The sequence below is a fragment of the Martes martes genome (assembly GCF_963455335.1).
Source record: "Martes martes genome assembly, chromosome: 14".
NCBI lineage: Eukaryota > Metazoa > Chordata > Mammalia > Carnivora > Mustelidae > Martes > Martes martes.
Genome location: NC_137902.1, coordinates 81,335,327 through 81,352,607, shown reverse-complemented (window position 1 = coordinate 81,352,607; position 17,281 = coordinate 81,335,327). Strand labels below are relative to the sequence as shown.

General features: G+C 48.4%; 1 protein-coding gene across 1 annotated transcript in view; it reads right to left on the bottom strand.

Moving 5' to 3' along the window:
- GALNT2 (polypeptide N-acetylgalactosaminyltransferase 2) overlaps positions 1–17,281 on the bottom strand; it is a 184,054-nt gene that overhangs the window by 51,613 nt on the left and 115,160 nt on the right. Inside the window, exon 3 of the mRNA XM_080822337.1 lies at positions 14,787–14,940. Coding sequence (XP_080678463.1) covers positions 14,787–14,940 — 154 coding nt within the window. The remainder of the gene's footprint in view (positions 1–14,786; positions 14,941–17,281) is intronic.

Below are 17,281 nucleotides of genomic sequence, written 5' to 3'. Positions count from 1 at the left end.
GGAAGGGAGTTACAAAGTGTATCAGCAGCTGCACTCAGTGCTGATCTCCAGGGTAACTCCAGAAGCCTTCCAGGAGATGGACCTGCTTGAAGACTGTTCCCTGGATCTCTATTCCCCTCTCTGACCTCTCCTCCACCGTCTAATACACCTGATGGGCGAATACGTCTGCTAACCTGGGTTGTCTTCATCTCAACACTGTGTAATGCAGGACAGGGCAGGCTCTGGTCCCTCCAGGTCTAGGTGCTGGTCATCATGTGGCAACAGAAGGACACTTACTTTGTACTCTTCTTTATTGACCTACCAGGAGTCCATAATTCCTGATCTACACTCCCCAAATTTGAAACTCTTAAAAAAAATAACAACAAAAAACCCAACTCATATCCTATTTTGTGGCAAAACCTGAGCCCACCTGAATTCGTCTGGCAATAAAGCGTGACCCGGACTGAGATCTATCAGCTTTGTTCATCTCGCTTCATGTGACTGCTCATTAAGTTTTCCCACAAAAATATTAGCATTTAGTTACAAGGTACTGCCCCAGAATTAAGGATATTATGTAATAAATCTATCTACGTAATGTCTATCTGGAGTGGAAAAAAATCTGAATTCCTTAGGAATTTAAGTGAGGGACTGGGGAGCTGTGTTAGTACGGATAGTCTCTATCCCCAAGAAGCTTACTAAATACCGGGGGAAGGATGTGTGAGCTCTGAAACGAGGGAGCCCCTCCAGCACACAAGGGGAATGGGCTGCAGGGGATGTCGGCTGGGGGCAGGGAGCCCCAGGCATGGCCCGGTCGGAGGTGATCTTTTGGAAGAAGCAACGTGAGCTGTGTCTTGAAGGATGAGCAGGCAGAGGAGGCAGGGCCAGGCCAGGGGGTGGGGCTCAGAAGGGGATTATGCTTGCGGGGGTCTTCTGTGACTTCTCGCATGGGAAGGAGCAGGCAGGAGTGGGGCCTGGGGAGGCAGTTCCAGGCAATGCCCGGAGTCACGGGAGGGAGGCGCTTGCAGCAGGTCTGAGGGGAGGAGTCAGGGACTGGGTAGAGAATGGCAAGGAGAGGAAGGAGTTCATTTGAAAGGGAGGCCAGAGGAAGCGAAAGGCACTCCAAGCCACATGGGCTGTTCGCAGTCCCAGGGGCCTGTCCACGTCAGACAGCCCGAACCAGACAGGCAGGGCCCTGTTTCCCTTCTAGCTCAGAGCAACATCTGGGAACTTCTCCGGGGTTAAAACGCAGTACTTGCACATGAGGGCCAAGAGGAAGGACCACATTGGCCTTTGCACTTCACAGGAGAGAATATACAAATTATCAACCATAAAAAGGTGTTGGATTCAAGGGTCACAGTGTAAGTACTGGAGGACATTCAATGATCACCATAAGGGAGAAAAATTCCATGGAGAACAAACCTATTAATACTGAAGCCATTTTTGTGATCAGAAGTATCTCCGGGCTTAGTGACGCACGTTCAGGGATGGGTAGCAGAGCGGCTTTAAATACCACATAGAACTGTTTCAAAATCCCGAATGGGTAACTTCTATCCAGGCTTGTGCCCTGAATTCCAGACTGTCACATATCTCCGCCGTTCACTTGACCCTCCCTTGGATCGAAGGGTCCCCCCCAGTCCTTGCAGTAGGGCTCCCCTAACCACAGCAGATGTTCATGTAGCGCCTACTGTGTGCTGAGGAACTTACAAGGGTTAACTCATTCACCCTGCACCACGGCCCCATGAAATGCCCTCTGCCGTCGTCCCGATTCACACCTGACAAAGTGGCCCAAGGGGCTCAGGGATGCGCCAGGGGAATACCAGGATTCGAACTCGGGCAGTCCGGTGGCGGCACCCCCCCCCCCCAGCACTCCCACTCGTCCTCGCAGTAAAGGGCCTTCCTCAGGCTGCTCAGACAAGGACGCTGGCCTCATCCTTCGCACTCTGCAGGCTACCGTTCAGCCTCCTTCTTGTCTCTACCTTCAAAATGCATCCATTATGCAACCACTTCTCCCCAGCTCCTCTGCTAACCCCCTGCTCTGAGCCACTGTCAGGGTCATTTCCATGGGTTTCCTGGATTCTGTCTTCACATCTCCCATTCCATCCCCAATAAGCCTGGTCTTAACATGACCACCTTTAAAGGAAGGATCCTTTACACACCTAATTCAGATGATGTAACTCTGCTCTAAAACCTGCAGTGGCTCCCATCTCTCTCGGGGAAAACCCAGGGTCCCAAGGCTTCCCAGATGCCCTGACTCCTGTCACAGCTCCTACTCGCCCTGCATAGCCACACCGGCTTCCTGCCTACCCTGATGTGCCTGGCGCACTCGCTCTTCAAAGAACTTTCCCTTGTCGCGTCCCCTGAAGGGAACCCCTTCCCCCCTACCCAGATGACACTGCCTTGTCCCTCCCTCAGATCTTTGCCTAAATGCCTTCCTGTCAGTGAGAACCTTCCCTAATAACCTATTTATATTTTCCCCATTTTACAGAGACATAATCTGTGCACAGCACAATGACTCGACTTAATATTATGAAGTAATCACCACAGTAAGTTTAGCTGACATCCATCATCTCACACAGATACAAAGGAAGGAAAGAAGGAAGACATGTAGTTTTCCTTGTGATGGTGACTCTTAGGACCTACTACCTTAGCACCTTTCAAACACAGCATACTGACTAAATTAATAAATTTATTTAATTAAATACTGACTAAATTATTTAATAACATTTTTAAATAAATATAAAGTAAAAATAAATATATAAAAATAAAATAAATGAAATAAAAATATTAAAAATAATTATTTTTAATAATTAATAAAATACCGACTAAATTAATAAATAAACATAGTGCTGACTAAATTCACTAGGCTGTCTATCACATCCCTAGTACTTATTTCTAACCGGGTGTTCTATCTTTGGATCATCTGCCTTCAATTCTCCCCCCACCCCCACCTCTAGTAATCACTTTTCTTTTTCTATTTGTTCTTCTTCCTTTCCTTTTTTCTTTTTTTTGATTCCACCTACATGTGAGATCAGATAATATTTGCCTTTCTCTGTCTGACTTATGTCACTTAGCATAATGCCCTCAAGTCCATTCATGTTGTCACAAATGACAGGATTTCCTTCTTTTTTGTGGCTGAGTAATATTCCTGTGTGTGTGTGAGATTTCATCTGTTCATCCACTGACGTACACCTAACACTGCTCCAGCTATTGGCTTTATAAATAATGTTGCTAGAAACACAGGGGTGTACGGGTGTAGCTATCTCTGAGACAGTGATTTTGTTTCCTTTAGATAAATATCCAGGAAGAGAATTATTGGATCATAGGGTGGCTCTATTTAAAAAAAATTTTTGGGGGGGCACCTGGGTGGCTCAGTGGATTAAAGCCTCTGCCTTCAGCTCAGGTCGTGATCCCAGGGTCCTGGGATCGAGCCCCGCATCGGGCTCTCTGCTCAGCGGGAGGCCTCCTTCCCTTCCTCTCTCTCTACCTGCCTCTCTGCCTACTTGTGATCTCTGTCTGTCAAATAAATAAATTTAAAAAAAAATTTTTTTTTTTTTTTTTTGTTTATTAGCGAGAGGAAGACAGAACATGAGCAGTGGGGAGGGGCAGAGGGAGAAGCGGACTCCCCACTGAGCAGGGATCCTGATGCAGGGCTCGATCCCAGGACTCTGGGATCGTGACCTGATCCAAAGGCAGATGCTTAGCCGACCAAGCCACCCAGGTGCCCCTTTATTTTTTATTTTTGAGGAACCTCCATACTGTCCTCTATAGTGGCTGCATCAATTTACATTCTTACCAACAGTGCATAAGAGTTCCCTTTTCTCCACATCCTACCCAACATTTCTTATTTCTTGTCTTTGCGTGACAGCTCTTTTAACAGGTATGAGATGATACTTCATTGTGGTTTTGATTTGCATTTCCCTGCTGATTAGGAATGCTGAGCACCTTTTCATGCACCTGTTAGCTATTCATATATCTTCTTTGGAAAAATGTTTATTCAAGTCCTTTGCCCATTTTAAATTAAATTATATATTAAATTATATATATTAATTATTAAATATTTTGCTATTAAGTTGTATGAGCTCTTTATATATTTTTTATATTAACCCCTTATCAGATATAGGAGTTGCAAATATTTTCTCTCATTCTGTTGGTGCCTTTTCATTTTGTTGGCTGTTTCTTTTGCTGTGGCTAAGTACTTAATGGACCTTTGACCTTGACTCTCTGACCCCACCCTTCTTTTATTTCTCTGTATTGCCTTTAGCATGTTATTGACTTTAACACTTATTTTACTGTCTTCTAACCCCCCTCCCCCGCCCCCAATGCAATGTAAGCTCTAGGAAGGCAGCCAATTTTTAAAAAATCAGTTTTGTTCATCGACGTTTCCCCAGCGACCAGAAAAATACCTGTGACACAGTAAGTCCTCAAATCCTTGCTAAATGAATGCATGAATGCAAGCGTCAAAAGAAATCAGTGCTGAATATAAAACTTCAAACCCGAGTGCAATTTTCCTATTGGGATATTTCCTTCTTTTAATAGACTCAAATTTCCAAAGATGTGGATTTTCTTTTTCTCTCATCACTGTCAGATGGAGGAAATCACAGTTGATTTGGTATAGTTAAGATGCGTGTTATTTTAAAAGTCTGTACTTCTAATTTTACAGCTTGGGATGGAGATGTGGGTTCTCACAGGCTCCACCGCTAACACCTAACACTCCAGGACGCATGTGAAGTGGTCAGTCACATCGCTGAGCAGGCAGGCATTGACGGGTAAGGACACAGGTGCCATTGAGGGGTGACACTGCTTCTTTCCCGCTCATCATAAAGTCACAAGTAATCTCTGAAATCGTATTGTTTCAGAAAAGTAAAATATACAGCCCAAGGGGCTGAGAAGGCTGAAACACAGTTTATCCTGTTTTGACTATTTCCTAAAATATATAAAATCCTCCTATTAAAAAAGAAAAGAAAAATTTTTACCAGTTACATGGTGATGGTGAAGCACCACGTTCAAGTGAGTGGCCAACAGACGAGGGTTGGCTCAGACCCAAAGATTCATCTCATTTACCAACAACTCGCTGATGACCCCCATTTTTCTTGCTCTAATTTCTTTCTGAAATAGGCAGAATCACTGTTTCAAAGTTACTTCCTCGACCGTTCTTGGTCAACAGCAACGCTCTCCAATGTCGTGTTTGCACGAGAAGACCCACTTACCCCTCAGCACAACGGAGGCATTCATACAGAGGAGGTTGAACATCTGCCCTCAATGGCACACACATATCAAGAGGAAAGCTTAACAGAATAACAATTCAGTCCTTGCTCAAAGCTGATCTCTCATATACACAAGCTGCTGGTCACGTAAAATAACAATACAATAAGAGCCTGTATTTGTGTAGCTGTTTGCAGCTTATGAAGTCTTTCACAGATGTGCGAGCCTAATAGCAAAGGGTAAGATGGGGAGGGCATGCATTATCATGGTTTTTCAGATAAGAAACCCAGAGGTTACAGAGACTATTCTGACCTTAGTCGGGGAGCTAAGTGACAGAGCCATTAACCACTCAAGTCCACAGCTATTTCTACTTATTCTCATTTGTGACTGACAATGCTGCTCAGGACAAAATTTATGAACTGTCAAGATTCAGACTGAGTTTGGATTCCAAATAGGACACTCAAGTTTTTTTTTTTCCCTGCTTTCAGTGATTGTAAAGTTCTTTGGTATGGACCAATCTACCCGCTAAAAGGAACTAGAAATTTTGGATGAAACACATCAAAAAATCTATCTGAAGGCACTGGAGAGTCCATGAGGCAGCTGGGTGTTACAGGGCCAGGTTCCCAGAAAAAGAGAGGCCCCCAGAGTAAGGCCAGTGTTCTCTGATCCTCTTCCCCTCAAGCAGTGTGAAGCCAAGAGACTGGATAAGCCGAGCAGAAGTGAGGGCTTTGCAGGTGGGGACGGAGCCAGGGTTCTGCAGGTGGCATGCAGCTGCAGAGCCCAGAACTGGAGTTCAGGTCTTGCCAAGGAAAAGGGGCTCTAATAAACATCCTGGGCTTCCAGGTGGCATCCCAAAGGGCTACTTCCTAGTAGAAAAAGAGAACTGGAAACTCAGCAGAGGTCTATGAAAGGCTGAAACCCAGCTTTATACCAGCTCAGTTTCAGATCTGACCCAGGTGATCTGCCCTATTTCAACTGTCTTCCAGGAGCAAAACTAACTCTTCTTTGGAGATGAAAACACCAGCTCGGGCCTTTAAATATTTCTATACTTGTTCTTACCCAACAAAAAACATTAGCTAAAATTAAGAAACCAGCAGATGGACTTAAAAGCGAAACAGATAGAGCAGAGGAAAGAATTAGTGAACCAGAAGGCAGGCCAATAGGACTATACCTAGATTGAAGGTAAGAGAATAAATAATATGGAAAAGAGCACAAGAGGGGCAAGGACATTTAGAAATCCCTAACGAAGACATAATTAAGGCCCAGAGGGACAGAGAGAGAACATGGAGCACAGGCAAAACTTATCAAAGACATGAAGCTACAGATTCAGGAAATCTACAAACCCAAACAGGTTCAATACAAAGGAAACACTTAGGCACATTTCAGTGAAATTTCTGAAAACAAAAGACAAAGAGAAATGTCTTTAAGGCAGCTAGGGAAAAAGTTAAAATGCCTGCAAAAAAAAAAAAAAAAAAAAAAAAAGCACTACAGTAAGCTCAACAGTTGATATTTTACCAGAAACAATGGAAGCCCGAAGACAACAGAAAGACCACATAAAGGTGCCCAAAGTACTGTCAACCTAGAATTCTAAATTCAGTGAAAATACTTTTCAAAACTAAAAGTGAAATAAAGGTGCTTTCAGACACATAAAAGGATAGCATTCCTTGCCAGGAAAGTGGTACTAACAGAAATTCTCAGGCAGATGAAAAATGGTCCTGGGGGAAAAGTGAAAATTGTAAGAGATGAGGAAAAATGGAAACACAAATATGCGAATAAATTGAAAGGATATTTACTGCATGAAAAAACAGAAGATGTCCTGTGGAGTTACACATAAAGAGAGAACGGAACCATATGACAAAAGAGACCATCAAGCAGGAGAGAGGAAAGCTAATGGGAGAAAGAGCTATAAGGCCCATGCATTGTTTGGGAAATAATACAATTATTCACTTACATTAGATTCTCTTAAGTAAAGAATGCAACAAGCTAATAGAGAGGGAAATACTTACATCAAAAGAAGCAGAGAAGAGGAAGAAAAGGAACACAAAGCAGGTGGCCAGAAGAGGACACTGACAGAGGGATGCTAGCATTAACCCCAAATGCGTAAGAACTTGTACTAAATGTAAAAGGACTAAACAGTCTAAATAAAAGACAAGATTATTGAAGTGGATAAAAATCCAAAACCCAACTAGCTGCTACTTACAGAAGATACGGTTTAAATGTAAGACCAAAAAAGGCTGGACATGAAAGCATGGGAAAAAACAGACAACAGAAACCACTAAGCCAAAGAAAGATGGGGCGGTTCTACCAATACCAAGCACGACAAAAGCATTCCTAGTGGTAAAGAGGGCATTTCATGATGATAAAAGGGCCGGGCTGCCCAGAGGATAACGGCCTCTCATAACGGGTCTAAAACCCAAAGAAGAGAGGGCAACGGAACACAACCTTGAGCTGGCTGGTTGCCCTTCCTGGACTGTGCAACTGTGTATCCGCCAGCCTCTCCCGCTGCACCGCTAACTCCTCGAGGGCCGGGAGGGAGGACCTTTGTGTTCATCACCGTAGTCCCAGGATATTGGTGGAATGGGAACCAAAGAATAAAGAAACAAAATTACATGACTCATTTAGGACCACGCCATCTCTATAACCCAGAGTCAGAGCCAGGGAAACTGAGCCATGTGCGTGCACAGCCGCTCGGGGATTCAGCTTTCAAGATGTTGGCTACTGATCTTTTGAGAGGAGACCTCCACCACGGCCTTCAGAGCCGCTAACAGAGGCAGACAATCTTCACTGTCTGTGCCTTATACTGTCTCCCCGTCTAGGGCATTCTTTATTTTAGATGCCGATAAGGCCTCAAGTAGTCATAAAAGGGGAACGCACAAAGGGAAAGAGAAGAGTAGCCTATTGTTGGAGCTGGTTTTACAAAACACTAAAAATAAAAAAGAAGCAAACAAACACAAGACAAAAGAAGCTGGAGAACAGTGGCAGGGCTGTGGCTGGAACCACGCATGAAAAGGGGCAAGTCAGGCCCCCGGATGAGGTGGCGGAGAGCCTGGCCGCCAGCCGCCCCTGACTGCCCACCCACACCTCTCCGGCGGGACGGACACGGGGCACATTCTTCCATTACGTTCCTGTGGGGCACCTGAGACTGGAAGGAGAGAAACAAAAACCTTGCTTCTCCTCAGTTTCTCAGGACTCCATCAGCAGGTGGCCGGCGGAGGGCCAATGGGGCTCAGGCGTTTGGCTCTGAGTCTCCAACTCTGACTGCTTTTTAGGCACATTTAAGTTTCAGGCCAGGACTCATGCCCAAAAACCAGGAGCAGGAGAAAGACACCCGTGAAGACCGATGACAAGGTGGCCACGCTGGAGATGGAATTCTGGGTGGGCGGTCAGGTGCTCGGCACCCCAGTTCCTCCACTGACCAGCGTGCGCGGCCGCGGGAAAGGGGCCCGGACTCTGAAGCTCAGCTCACCATCCGCCCCGCGGAGATGCAGTCAATGTCGCGGCCTCCGAACGGTAACGTGCCTGGACTTCCAGGGGTTCAGGGCTCTAGATACAGGTGGTGCCTCGGTGGGGGCTGGGGTACCCTGAGTGCCTGCCACGCCCTAAGGGTACCTCTGCTGACAGCAGGACAAAGGGGGAAACCACCCCCAGCCAGCACGCGGTCAGCCACTCTGCCGGCTGGGTGAGGCCCCAGTGCTTTCAGGAGCCGGGCTCTCTGGAGACTGGCGGATGACATCACCCACGAAGCGATCTCCCTCCCTATGTGGCGGGAGTGCTAGCAGATTAAATACAGTCAGTGCGCATAAAAGGCCGAGCACGGGCCACGACGGATAAAATGCCCAATAAATATTCTGCTATCGTGATTATCGCACAGACTTTAAAGGCTCGCTGGTGCGCTAAGCCAGCCTCCCTCGGCCCCACTGGCCACAAATGCCCCCAAGGCCACTTGAACTTAAGAGCACTCCAGGACGGCAGGACGGAGGTCGTGCAGCTGGGTCTGCAAGGCGGGTGGCTGGACATTCAGGGGTCTGAGCCCCGCCGGGCTGCGGGGGAGGCAGCTACATCGGGAGGTCAGCTGCGTGTGTTTGTAAGACATCCCTTTTACAAGAAAAATCTGAAATGACAACGAAGCCCTGGGCCCCCCTAAAAGTGCCCCCACCTTCAAGCACCCATTCAGGAGGAGCCAGAGTCCCTTCAGAGACGCACTTCTCCTGTTTCCCCGGACCCTTTGCTCTCCTAAAAATCAAACCCCGAGTCCTATGACCATCGCCTGCAGCCGAGCGTCCCTCCGAGCGGCTGAGTTTATGTAGAAACTTTTTCTTGGCTTCCACTCTGTTTATTCTTACTGAGCCGCAATGAGAAGTTCAGATCGTATCTTTCCCCACAACCCTTAATCCTGATCGGCTGTTCTTAAAACAGCTGACATCAACGCAGACATCCTCGCCAGGATAAACAGCACAGCCCGTGACTTAAATGCCTGCCCTCTTGTTGAAATTTTGCAAAAAAAAAAAAATAAATAAAATAAATAAATAAATAAAAATAAAATAATAATAAATAAATAAAAGAAAGGAAGGAAGAACGGCCCCCCCCATCAAGAGTCCTGATCTTTGTGTTTGGGCAGCATCACGGCCAGACACTTAAAACACCGGTTCAAAACACAGCCCTTCGGTGATGATCCTGAAGGAAACCAAACCAAACCTTACAACTCTAATTTATGGACTGAGTAAAAACAGTGTTTTCTCGATTTAGAGCCTGCCAGATGGATCCATTAGGCAGGCAGCTTGGACACACTTCTCTCTGAGAGAAGGGTCCTTTGTGGGATGCAGTCGAGGCAGCCTGGTTCTCAGGAGCAGCGTTCCAGTGCTAGACTCAAAAATGTTTCAAAACCCTTCATTTTTAAACTTAGTGATCAAAGGAGAGGGCGGTGACACACAGAGAAACTTTCTGATCGTTAAACTCTTGCAACCTGAGCAAAACCTGTTCTTTTTCCAAGAGCCTCTCGTTTTTCGGCAACTTGAATAAATAAATGAAAAGGAATGGTGTTTGGCTGACAGGGAAAAGAAGAAAACAAGATAATAAGGTTTCTCCCCCCGAAGGTTTATTTGATTTTACTTCTATAAACAATTTTAAAGCAAAGCAGCTCCAGCTTTCCCCAGCAGACAGAACGATATTCTATAAACTTCTTGGGTTGCACTTGATTTTTGGACTTGACTTTGCCATCAGACGCATTGCGAGGCAAACAAAACAACACACACTCAAATGTAAACGAAAAACAAAACACCACAAAACCCTTCTGAGTTGGGTGCTGGCACGGCTTTGTCATACCCTAACCCTAAAAAGGCAACAAGAGTACTTCTCCACTTCTCCTGGCCCACAGGAAACAGTGAGCGGTCTACCATGTTGGACCGTCCTCCAAGTGTTTGCGCTGCCTTCACATTTACAGCTGAAAATGCCCATGGTGGACCAGAGCTTGGTCTTTGGGTCTCTCCTTATTTCTGTCTGTGTTCGCTGGACATGACGTCCAACGCATGGTTTTAAAACACCATCTGCCTATGGACCATTCCCAAATTCACACTGCCACCAAGGCCTTTCTCCTGCACACCAGACACACATCCATCTAGAACTGCATCTGGAAGGGAACACGTGCACACGTTAGCTCCGGGTGTGTCCCCCACACCGGCTCCACTCAGCCTCCCCCATCTCACGTAAAGGCATTCCGTCTCTTCCTTCGTTCTAGCCATAAACCCTGGCGCGCCACCCCTCGTCCAGTCCATTAGCGTGTCCCGCCGGCTCCCCCTTCAGTGCGTGTGTACCTGGATCTTTCCCGGGTACGCTGCTCCAGCATCGTCTTTTGCCAGGCCAGTAACAACAGCTTCCCAGAGGCGGGAGAGGGAGGAAACCAACGGTCCGAATGAGCAGTTTCAAAATTCCCATCAGTTTTTTAAAATTTACTTGTAGTCTTGATAGCTTATTTGAGATTTCAAGTAACATTAAATGAGGTAGAGAAGGCTTTTTTTTTTTTTTTTTGATTGGAGAAACCGTATTTCAAGGACAGCATGGGCTTCTACTTTCTAATTTCTAAGGGTTTCCTGTATGTCAGATCTAGGATTTCACTCCCGGCAAGCTTTTCGAGGCTTCCTGCTTCTCTGTATGTATTTTTTTGGCGCAGAATTTTTTTTATACACATAAAAATGTAATTAAGACACAACCCAAATGTGTGGACTTTTGTTTTTGTTTTTGCAAGGCTCTGAACCCCTGACCCCTTGTATCTGCCCCACACGACAGACAGCAAGGATGCTAACTGCAGGGCTGTCCAGTCCGGGAGGAACAGAAACGAGGTGGAATTATTCGGGGTTCAGCTGAACTCCACTGCTTAAAACTCTCCCTTTCACTCTCCTTTATTCTTTTATGACTGTTAATATCACTAAAGACTCAGCGGGCGGTCACCATATGTCAGGCTCTGTGCTGAGTAATGCACTGGCTCAACACATACGCGCTGAGCTTACTGGGTGCCGAGAGTCGTCCAGTAGCCGCCCCGGGCACACTCTCACTATCCTGAGCAGCAAAGACAGAGGAAGGCGTAAATAAGTCAAACGCATGGTGTGTAGGGGGTGATATGAGCTATGGAGAAAATCAAGGGCGTGGGGGATTAGGAATGCTGGCGTGGGGCCAGGAGGCTGCACTCCTAGGGGAGGCTGTCAAGGTCAAGGGCCTCCTCGCTGATGTGGCCCCTGAAAAAAATCTCGTGGGCGGAGGAACCAGCCCTTGTGAACATTCTGTTTAATCCTCACGGAAACCAGAGGTGACCATGTGACATCATCGTACAAATGATAAAGGCCACAGTTTAAGAACCAGAGAGTCTGGGATTATGACCAAGATCTGTGGGACTCCAGACACCTTGGTCATAATGAACCATGCCCATCGCTTTCAGATTTATCAGAAGTGAAGGCTGAATCCAAAGGTTTCCATAATCCCAGACCAAGGGGAATACTGCAAAGGCAGACAAACAAAAATGTGACATTTGTGTAGAAGGTCAAATGCCTTAATTGCTATTAGAGAAACAGCGGGGGGCAGGGGAGGGGAGTCACAGACGTAACTTGATCTCCTTAACTTGACATTTAATAGGAGCAGTTCTCCTCAAGCTCACACTTTGAGGACAGCACGCTGGCTCAGTTCCAGGCATCCGACGGACCTGGGCAGACTTTAATTTAGCCAAAGTCAAACAAATGGGGAAGGCATCCCAGCTGTTCCCTGAACACATGCAAACGAACGTCACACAGTAGCTGGAACTCAAACTGGCTCCCCCAGCCCCCCAAGACATCCCACCGTGAGACGAAGTGTCAAACACCTGTTCGGACAAACTCCTATCTCAAAAACTGAAAAGGAGGGACGTCTGTCTATATATGGTCTGGGGGACTGTCAGGGGCTCACACTGGCAGAACCACTGCCCAGACCCTGACGAGCCGTCGCGAGAGACACCACTTTCTCGCGACTCTAAAGAAGACTACGGAAGAAGAGCCCCCAGAGAAAAACGCTGGTACCGGAGCGGAGCAGTGACAGGCATACCACCTCGTCCAGACATGGCTCCCAACAGTCGAGACCAGCCACCGGGGGAGGTTTCCGAGCTCGAGCCCGCTCGATCTCTAACCACTCTCTTGGGTTTAGGCCCAGCCCCTCTTAAAAAGCCACATTGCCCCTCTCTGGCCTTAAGTCAGCTGCTTCTAGTCACTGGGCAAGTTCTGACACAGCGGGAGCCTCCCTGCTCTCTGTGCCATGGGGACCACCTTTGTGTCCAGCACCACGAGGCTGGTGGTGGCATGAGGGTGCCCCAAGGAGCGTCTGACACAGGCCAGTTAACCTGGAGATGGAGGGTGGTGGGGACCCAGGCACCTGGGACCTCTTCCGACACAGGCAGGCATGTCCACGCCCTGGGGTGGCACATGGAGCTTTGGGACTTTCAGGGTCCCACAGCCTCTGTGTGGCCTCCCCGGGGTCTTTGGATCCCAGGTCAGCAAGCCGTATCTTAGAGAGGGTACTAACTTAAGTGCTTTCTTGAACCAGGGCTGCAGGGTCAGGAATGCCCCGAGAAAAGACGGTTGGATCACAGTAGACATTAAACAGTATCTTGGACCGGATCTAGAAAAATGGTAAGATTTTAACATTACATATCACGTACATTTACACATCGGTCATGCGTATCCTACAACAGATCTATCACACACACACTGCATGCGTATTACTTCCGCAGTCCACCTGGCAGTTAACTGTGCCTACACAGTTAGGTCAAGTTTCCCTGAAAGGAGGAGAGCAAAAAAAAACAAAAAACAAAAAAAACTTTCTATATATGCTACGGAATTAGAAAACAAGGGCAAACTGTAAGATGTGTCCATGTGTGACATCATTGACTTTCGTCTCTCGTCAGCTCACCCTCCTCTCAATCCCCGGGAACTCACCCAGAGCGATCACCTAGGCTCCCTGCAAGCCTAGGGCGGGCTGTCACAGCCTCGTCCCTGTCCTTTTTTCCAGAGGCCTCCAGCACAGGAACTGTCCCTCCTTGGGGTCTTTCCTGGCCTTCCTACCTCCTAGGGGCCCCGACTGCACTGATTTGCAACATGCTGTCCAAGCCTCAGGGTGCTGTAACCCCTTGCTTCCTGGTGCACCGGTCATCCCCCGCACCCCACACCCCTCAACCAGGACAGGACAAGACTTTTCTGGCTGGAGTCCCAGGACCGAGACAGACTGTCTGAGTCACAATAAATGTATATCCGTGACGTGCCATCCCTGACAGAGGGAGGACTCCCCAAGTCATTCAGTGAGCAGGAACGCCCACGCAGCCCCCAGGAAAACAGCTGCCCTCCAAATGCAGCTGCCTATTTTCTAACGATCTGAAACAAGATGATTCCCCAGTGAAGCCTGTGTGAACAGCCCCTCAATCAGAGGTTCCTACCAGCAAGGCTCGCAGGTCAGAGCAAGGGCTAGGGATATCACTTTCCTGCTAAGCGGTGATGAACACACGTTAGGATGTCTGGAGGCCTCGTCGGCGAAGCCTGATGAACCCTGGGGTGCCCTCCCCCCCGCAGCTCCCAGATCTCCAAAGAATCAAGAGAGGGACGGTCACCCTGCGCCTCCGTCTCAGTCTCACACCTACCCTGCTGGGCTGTTTCTTTCCCTTTTCTAGTCTCTACAGCATTTCCGATTTACACTGTCCTCATAAGCAAGAGTTCAGATTTTCTTCCTGCCGACGAAGTTGCTGAACGATGGAAAATGATGCTTGTGTGTGCACGGATTTTAGAAAAGACAAGTGATGAGTGGACATGAGACCAGGAACACAACTTTCCCCTGCTGACTCCCACGCTCTGGCCAGTAACCCACAGCCTCCAGATGCTGCCTCAGGCCATCCAAAAGCCTAGAATCTGATCCCAAATGGGCCTGTCACTTCCCGTGGGTGAAGTCCCATTGCCGCGTGCGTCAGAGCCTTTCCAGCTTCACCACCCGTAGAAGGCACAACACACGGTCAGGAAACTGTGAGTGGCCCAGTGAAAGCTACTTACTGGGCTGTGGGAAGAAAGCAAGTGAGGGCCCGGGCCCACTCCCAGCTCCGTACTTACTGGTCATGTCTGGTGTCAGGTATGGCTCTGTCCATCCGCAGCTTATCACTTTCCACCTGGTTGAATTTGTTGCGGGCGTAGGGGTCCTGCCCAGAGCGGACCATCGTCCCTCCGACGTAAGCTTCCTGGTTGAAGTCCCGCCACCGCACTTTTCCTGCAAGGAGCAGAGCAGAGGGTGTGGGACCAGGGGAAATGAGCCCGGGGGGGCCAGCACGCACCACGGGAACGGTGTAGCCTTAGGAATTAGTGCCTAGGGCTTCCTCTCCTGGCGACCGTCATCAGCAAACTAGCTGAAACCAGCCCGAGCGAGCACCGTCATGTCCACATTGGACCGTGTGCAACCTGGAAGTCAGAGACGTGGACCTCAGGTGTTGTCTCGCGAACAAGAGTCTGTGCCCACCAAAGCCTGCATAAGCACGGTGCTGTGCACACTTTGTGACAGAGGAGATTTACATGTGCTTGTCCCACCTTTCCAGGGATTACGGTAATGCCCCCACGTACCTCAGATTCGGTGAAAAAGATAATGTCCAAATCAATTAATTTATTTATTTTGAGAGAGACACACACACACACAGAGTGCGTGCCCATGAGTTGCCACGGCAGGGGCAGAGGGAGAAGCTCAAGCCAACTCTGTGCTCAGTGTGGAGCCCAATGCGGGGCTCGATCTCATGGCCCTGAGAGCATGACCTAAGCTGAAACCAAGACTGGATGCTTTCACCGACGGGACCACCCTGGTGCCCCAAAGAAATAAACATTTAAACTAAGAATGATGTCCCCAAGCACAGGCTGTCCGAACACCCCTCAGCGAGATGCCCTGAGGGATTCTTCTTGGAGCTGTTGCCATGCCTGACCCCAGCAGGGGGACACAAAGCCATTCCTACTATATACCCCTCCCAGCACACGCGTCGAGAGGGACTGAGGCATGGTGGCCTGCTCGCATGTGCAGCACCTGGCTCACGGCCAGCAATGCCGCCGCCGCCTCACAAGGCCAAGCACGGGTTCTCCAGGAACACGACAGCGGAGCGGGGCGCTTCTACTGGGATCTGGCGTAGGGACCACGTGGGCGGAAGCCTGGGATCTAGGAGCAGGAGCGCTGTGGGGTGGGGTGGGCCTGGGCAAGCCTGGGCACGATGAGGGCAGAACCCGGAGAAGCAGGCGACGGCCTCCGCACTCTGAGGGAAAGAGGCGGAAGGAAAGACAGACTCAAAGCCAAGAGAAAATTCAGGACCCGATGTGCACTCTGGCTTCAGATGGCCACTGCACTGCTGCAGGCTACCTTCAGGATCGTGGTCACGTGTTTTATTCTTTGAAACACTTTCCTAAAGATAAGTAAGTTTAAAACAATGAAAAAAGGTTCTTCAGGAGGACTTAATGGCCTATTATGTGCAGCAAACTCAAAAAAAAAAAAAAAAAGAAAGAAAGAAAGAAATGAAAAGAAAACTATGACAACAACCCTGCCCCATGAAGCTCACGAAATTCCAGGTGGTCACAAAGCTGTGAAGAGAAGGCGCGAACGGCAGACTGTTCTGGGGTTGCTATTTCATATGGGGTGTCTGATGGGGCTCTCTCATAGGGTGACTTTGAGCAGACACCCAGACAAAGGGAGGGAGTGGGCCACACAGCCCTCTGGGAAGAGCACAGTAAAAGGCTCAGGGAGCAGCAGTGCAAAGGCCCGGGGGTGGCAGGTCCCGGACCAGCCAGGAAGCCGGTTTAACAGAGTGAGGTGCTCGTCAGAGAGCTAAAAGCAGGCCTGTTGACAGCGACCCAGGACAGACCCATGGGTGCAGGCGATCGTCCTTCTGCCCCACGTCAAGCATTCGTAAGATCGACAATACCTGCACACGTGCTTTTCCAACATGGATCTCCACATCCAATCAAAAGGACGGCGGGTTCCTTTCTCTGTGTCAGAGATGAGGAAACTGAGATTCACATACAGATCTGTTCAAGGCCACAGAATAAATTTCCCATCCAAAAGCTCATCTGCTTCTTGTTGCAACTGTCCTGCGAGGTCAAAACCCCCATCTCATCGCAGCTAGTTGCCGTGGAAATGATGGCTGGGGTCACAGAGGTCCAGTCTCTCAAATGGAAAAGCAGTTTCACGACTCACGAGCGCTCTGGCTACGGCAAGGCCACGCCCCCGATAAATGTCTGGTCACGGGAGCCAGCCAGAGCGGCAGCATTTTCTCCCACCTAAAATAAAATGTTTCCCAAACATTTTTTGGGGGGGGGGGAAACATGTTTTGCATGCTAAGGAAACCCTAGAAATACTTAACAGTCCTCCTCTCTCCCCACCTTTCTGCCTCCCGCCTCATAGATTCTTGGGGACAGAGGAGGAAAAAACCCCCACCTGTGCTCAGACTAACAGAAATCAGAGCCTCAGCTAGAATCCGTACCTGCGACACCTACTGTGGAATCTCAGTGAGTTGGTTCCCACCAATGCTTACTGGCCTGAAGACCCGTTACTGCAACAAGGAGTTTGCACAATGGAACCGGGA